General features: G+C 43.9%; 1 protein-coding gene across 1 annotated transcript in view; it reads left to right on the forward strand.

Annotated features, from left to right (window-relative positions):
* Window positions 1–5087: 5087 nt before the first annotated feature.
* The window catches only part of FAM151B (family with sequence similarity 151, member B), a 75483-nt gene continuing 75036 nt past the window's right edge, over window positions 5088–5534 (forward strand). The window contains exon 1 of the mRNA XM_011995555.1: window positions 5088–5250. Within this exon, the coding sequence (XP_011850945.1) occupies window positions 5226–5250 (25 nt within the window). The 5' untranslated portion in view covers window positions 5088–5225. The remainder of the gene's footprint in view (window positions 5251–5534) is intronic.

Genomic DNA, 5534 nt, shown 5'->3' on the forward strand with positions numbered 1-5534 from the left:
TTTTTTTTTTTTAAATGAGATAGAGTCTTGCTCTGTTGCCCAGGCTAGAGTGCAGTGGTGTGATCTCAGCTCACTGCAACCTCCACCTCCTGGTTCAAGCAGTTCTCCTGTCTGAGCCTCCTGAGGAGTAGCTGGGATTACAGGTGCGTGGTACCACGCCTGGCTACTTTTTTTGTATTTGTAGTAGAGAGGAGTTTCACCATGTTGGTCAGGATGGTCTCGAACTCCTGACCTCAGGTGATCCACCTGCTTCGGCCTCCCAAAGTGCTGGGATTAGAGGCATGAGCCACCATACCTGGCTGAAATAAAGACATTTTCAGAAGAAGGAAAGCTATAATAATTCATTGCTAGTAGTCCTCCTGTAACAGAAATGCTAAAGGAAGTTCATGGGGATGGAAAATGATTGCAAAGAAGGAAGAGCAACCAAAATGGCAAATCTCTGGATAAACCAAATAAATTTATATGTTTGTTAAAATATATGTAACTGCTGAAACAGAAACTTTATAACATCATCTGATGGGATTTTCAATGCATGTAGATGTAATACAGATGAAAACTGCATCCTCACCAAGGGGACAGTAAACGGACCTACATGGTAAGGTTTCTAAATTTCACTTGAAGTGGTAAAAATTCTAAGTAGGTTACAAAAAGTTTAGTATGTAATGATCATCTCTAGAGCAACCATTTTAAAAAACTATGCAAGGAGATATGTTTAAAAAGCCAGCATATAAAGTGGAATTTGGAAAAATAATTAATTCAAAATAAAGTCAGCAAGGAAAACAAGTGTAAAGAAAGTAAGAGACCAACAAGAAAAATTAATGATAAAATGGTACACTTAAATCCAGCTGTATCAAAAATCACAGTAGGCCAGGTGTGGTGGCTAATGTCCATGATCCCAACACTTTAGGAGGCTGAAGCAGGAAGATTACTTGAGGCCAGGAGTTCAAGATCAGACTGGGCAATGTAGTGAGGCCCTGTATCTGCATAAAATTTAAAATAAAAGAATTAGCCAACCATAGTAGTGCATGCCTGTAGTCCTGGCTACTCAAGAGGCTGACATGGGAGGATCATTAGAGTCCAGTAGTTTGAGACTGCAGTGAGCTGTGATCATACCACTGTACTCCAGCCTGGACCACTGAGCAAGACCCTGTCCCTAAAAATAAAAATAAAAAACAATTACATTAAATGTAAATGGTCTAAATATGGCAACTAAAACACAGAGATTGGAATTTTTTTTTTTTTTTTTTTTTGGATTGACTCTCACTCTCATGCAGGCTGGAGTGCAGTGGCATGATCCTGGCTCACTGCAACCTCCACCTCCCAGGTTCAAGTGATTCTCCTGCCTCACCCTCCTGAGTAGCTGGGATTACAGGCATGTACCACCATGCCTGGCTAATTTTTTCTTTCTTTTTATTAGAGATAGGGTTTCACCATTTTGCCCACGCTGGTCTTGAACTCCTGTCCTCAACTGATCTGCCTGTCTTGGCCTCCTAAAGGACTGGAATTACAGGCATGAGCCACCGTGCCTGGCCAGATGGATTTTTTTGTAACCTAAATTATACGCTATCTGTACAAGCCATTTATGATACAATGGTACATGCAAGGTAAAAAGTAAAAGGTTGGAAAAAGATATTCCATGCAAACACTAAAAAGAAGAAGAAAATGGGACAAAGCTGGGACAAAGCAAACTTTTTTGCTATCAGACAAAGCAAACTTCAGAACAATGAATATTACCTGTAATTTATTTTTTAATTAATTTATGAGACAGGGTCTCATTGTATTGCCCAGGCCTAGAGTGCAGTGGCTATTCACAGGCACAGTCATGGCACACTACAGCCCTTGAACTTAGGCTCTTAACCCATCCTCCTGCCTCAGCCTCCTAGGTAGCTGAGCCTACAGGTGCATGCCACTGCACCCAGTTTCCCTGTGATTTATTATTGCATTTCATAGACTGGATACCAAGCTCAGAGAAAGAGTAATGTGACCAAAGTCACACAGCTAGAAACTAAATTGGAATTTAAGGGAACACTTTCTAGCTATTAGGACTCTCTGAAGATGTATTCATGCAGTGCTTTGTTTTGATTTTGAGACAGTCTTGCTTTGTGGCCCAGGTGAAGTGCAGTGGTGTGATCATGGCTCACTGCAGCCTCGACTTCCTGGGCTCAAGCAATCCTCCCACCTTAGCCTCCTGATTAGCTGAGACTACAGGCACATGCCAACACACCTGGCTTGTTTTTTATTTTTTTGTAGAGATGAGTCTCCTCCTGCCTCAGCCTCCCAAAGTGCTGGGATCACATGTGTGAACCACCATGCCTCGCCTTTATTCCTATTTAGATGTCACCAAAAGCAGCTCCAGACTCAAACTGGGGCCTGTGTCTCACATTCTAATTGTTATATTCTTTCCCCAGTGCAGCATGTACCCTTAACTTACAAAACCCTCGTTTTGTGCCAAAAAAGTAATTAGACTTATTTTTACCATAAAATTTCCAAACACTCAGAAGTAAAGGAAATAGTAGGATGAAAATCTATATACCCAGCTTACAAAGTCCTCCAAGTCAACACTATCAAGATTTGCCTCTTTTGCTTCATCCATCCTTTAATTTCTTTGCTGGAGCATTTTAAAGCAAATATCAGACATATCCTTTCATGTCTCACACTTCGATATGCAGCTCTAAAAATAAGGACAGTGAAGAGGAATATTGTAAAATACATGAAAATATTGTGGTAATATTGTGACCAATATGTCATAAAAACTTAGCAAACTGATGCAGGAACAGAAAACCAAATACCACATGCTCTTATAAATGTGGGAGCTAAATGATGAGACACATGGACACAGATTGGGGAACACCGCACTGGGACTTTTGGAGGGTGGAGGGTGGAAGGAGGTAGAGGATCAGGAGAAATAACGAATGGGTACTAGGATTAATACCTGCGTGATGAAATAATCTGTACAACAAACCCCTATAACACAGTTTACCTATATAACACACCTGCACTCGGACCCCTGAAGTTAAAAGTTAAAAAAAAAAAAAAAAAAAAAAAAAAAAAAACATAGCTGGGCACAGTGGCTCATGCCTGTAATCCCAGCACTTTGGGAGGCCAAGGTGGGGTGGATCACTTGAGGTCAGAAGTTCGAGACCAGCCTGGCCAACGTGGTGAAACCCTGTCTCTACTAAAAATGCAAAAATTAGCCAGGCGTGGTGGTGCATGCCTGTAATCCCAGTTACTCAGGAGGCTGAGGCAGGAGAATCACTTGAACCCGGGAGGTGGAGGTTGCAGTGAGCCGAGATCGTGCCACTGCACTCCAGCCTGGGACAACAAAGTGAGACTTCATCTAAAGAAAAAGAAAAAAAAGATTTTTAAAGAAGACTTGTACTGCAATCAATACCATCAAGAAACTGAAAAGACAATCTGCACAATGGGAGAATATATTGCAAATATTTGCAAATTATCTGTTAATTTGTATTGAGACTATACAAAGAATTCTCACAGTTGAAATGAGCACAGGATTTGAGAAGACATTTCTCCAAAGGAAATATATAAATGACCGATAAGTACCTGCAAATAGGCTCAACATTATTAGTAGGGAAATGCAAATCAAGATAATGAGGTAGTACTTCATATCTACTAGGATTATAATTAAAAACAACACATAATAACAAGGAGTACTGGTGAGGACGGGGGGAAACTGGAATCTTCATACACTGCTGGTAGGAATGAAAGATGGTACAGCTGCTTTGCAAAACTGGCAGTTCCTCACACAGTTAAACAGAGTTACTATATGAACAAGTTAGTTCCACTCCTAGGTATGTACACAGATATGTACGCAGAAATGTGTTCATATACGTCCACGCAAAACTTGTCAATAAATGTTCATAGCAGCATTATTCATAAAAGACAAAATGTGGAAACAACCCGAATGTCCATCAGCTGTTGAATGGACACACATAAAATGTGGTATATACAAACTGGAATTTATTCCAACATAAGAAGGAAGAAAGTACTGATACATGCTAAAACATGGATGAATTTTGAAAACATGCCAAGTGAAAGAAGCCAGATACAAAGATCATACACACAGTCTGTGATTCTATTTACATCAAATTCCAGAATAGGCAAATTCATGAGACAGAAAGTAGATGAATTGTTGCCTGGGGGTAGGAAGGGGGTAAATGGAGAGTGATTGCTTTGGAGTGATGAAAAATATTTTATCTGAAAGGCTGGGCAAGAATCGCTCCCCTTTGTATTATGTGTCAGGTGATGATAGTTATCCTAACTCTACCACTGGCAGATTGAGTTTTTTGGTCACAGAAGCCGAAAATGGCAGAGCTTTGTTGCTAATTCTGATCACTAGTTTGGCATCAGAAAGTAATGAGTTAAGGAGGGCTAGAAAGACAGTGGATGGGAGAACCCAGTTGCTGGGAGCGTTTTCTGAGTGAACACTGGTAGAGAGACAGAAGGGGAGAAGAAAACTTCAGGTTATCTGCTCGGTAACTGTACAAAAACTTTTTTTTTTTTTTGACAGAGTCTACCTCTATCGCCCAGGCTGGAGTGCAGTGGTGCGATCTCGGCTCACCTCCACCTCTCTGGTTCAAGCCATTCTTGTGCCTCAGCCTCTCTAGTAGCTGGGATTACAGGCGCGCACCACCATGCCCGGATAATTTTTAAAATTTTCAGTAAGGACGGGTTTTCACCATGTTGGCCAGGATGGTCTCGAATTCCTGACCTCAAGTGATCCGCCCACCTCGGCCTCCCAAAGTGCTGGGAGTACAGGCGTAAGCCACCGTGCCCGGCCAGAAACACTGATTTTTATCAGTAATGATTCCACACCCTTTTAGGATATTACTAACATTTAAAAGAAAATATATCCAACTTTTGAAATTCGTGCTCCACTCCAGCAACTGCTTTCAATCGGAGTTCCATCCTCCGCCGCAGTATTCCCTAACGCAGCGTTATCTTCAGAGCTACCACCTGCTTCCGAAACCTTTCGGAGGAGCGCTTGGCCAACACCTGCCCGGCGGAGCGGCCCGTAAGCGAACCTCGAACGCCAGCCTCTGCGCCTGCGTGCCGCGGCTCCATTTGGTTCCGCTTCGCTGGCGCCCGCCTTGCTCTTCCCCTGCCCTAGGCCTGTGGTTTGTGGAGTCGAATTTCCGTGCCGCCAGTGCCCGGTTAGCAGGGGCGCCAGCCGCTGGGCGCCTGCGCGGACGGTGGGCGTCATCACCATGGCAGCATCCGCTGGAGGCCCAGGTAAGCGCCAAGCACGCGGCCTCTGCCTGGAGGTGGGGCGCTTTGAGAGGCTCCGCCGTCGGCACCCTCCCTTTGTGGGCTCCCGCGGTCCTCCTTGCTAGGAACCTAGGAGCGCGCCGCGCAGTACCGGGCGGCTGGGCTTGAAGCCGGCTCCGCACTCGGGGCGCGCCCCCGATCGCCTGGCGATGACCTTGGTTTGCCGGGTGGGCGTTAAGGGACAGGCGTTAGGGGGAGGTCGGAGAATGGCAGAGTCAGTGTCTTTTGAGGTCTTGGTTGAAAGGAAA

Source organism: Mandrillus leucophaeus, unplaced genomic scaffold, assembly GCF_000951045.1.
Source record: "Mandrillus leucophaeus isolate KB7577 unplaced genomic scaffold, Mleu.le_1.0 Scaffold491, whole genome shotgun sequence".
NCBI classification, from domain to species: Eukaryota; Metazoa; Chordata; class Mammalia; order Primates; family Cercopithecidae; genus Mandrillus; species Mandrillus leucophaeus.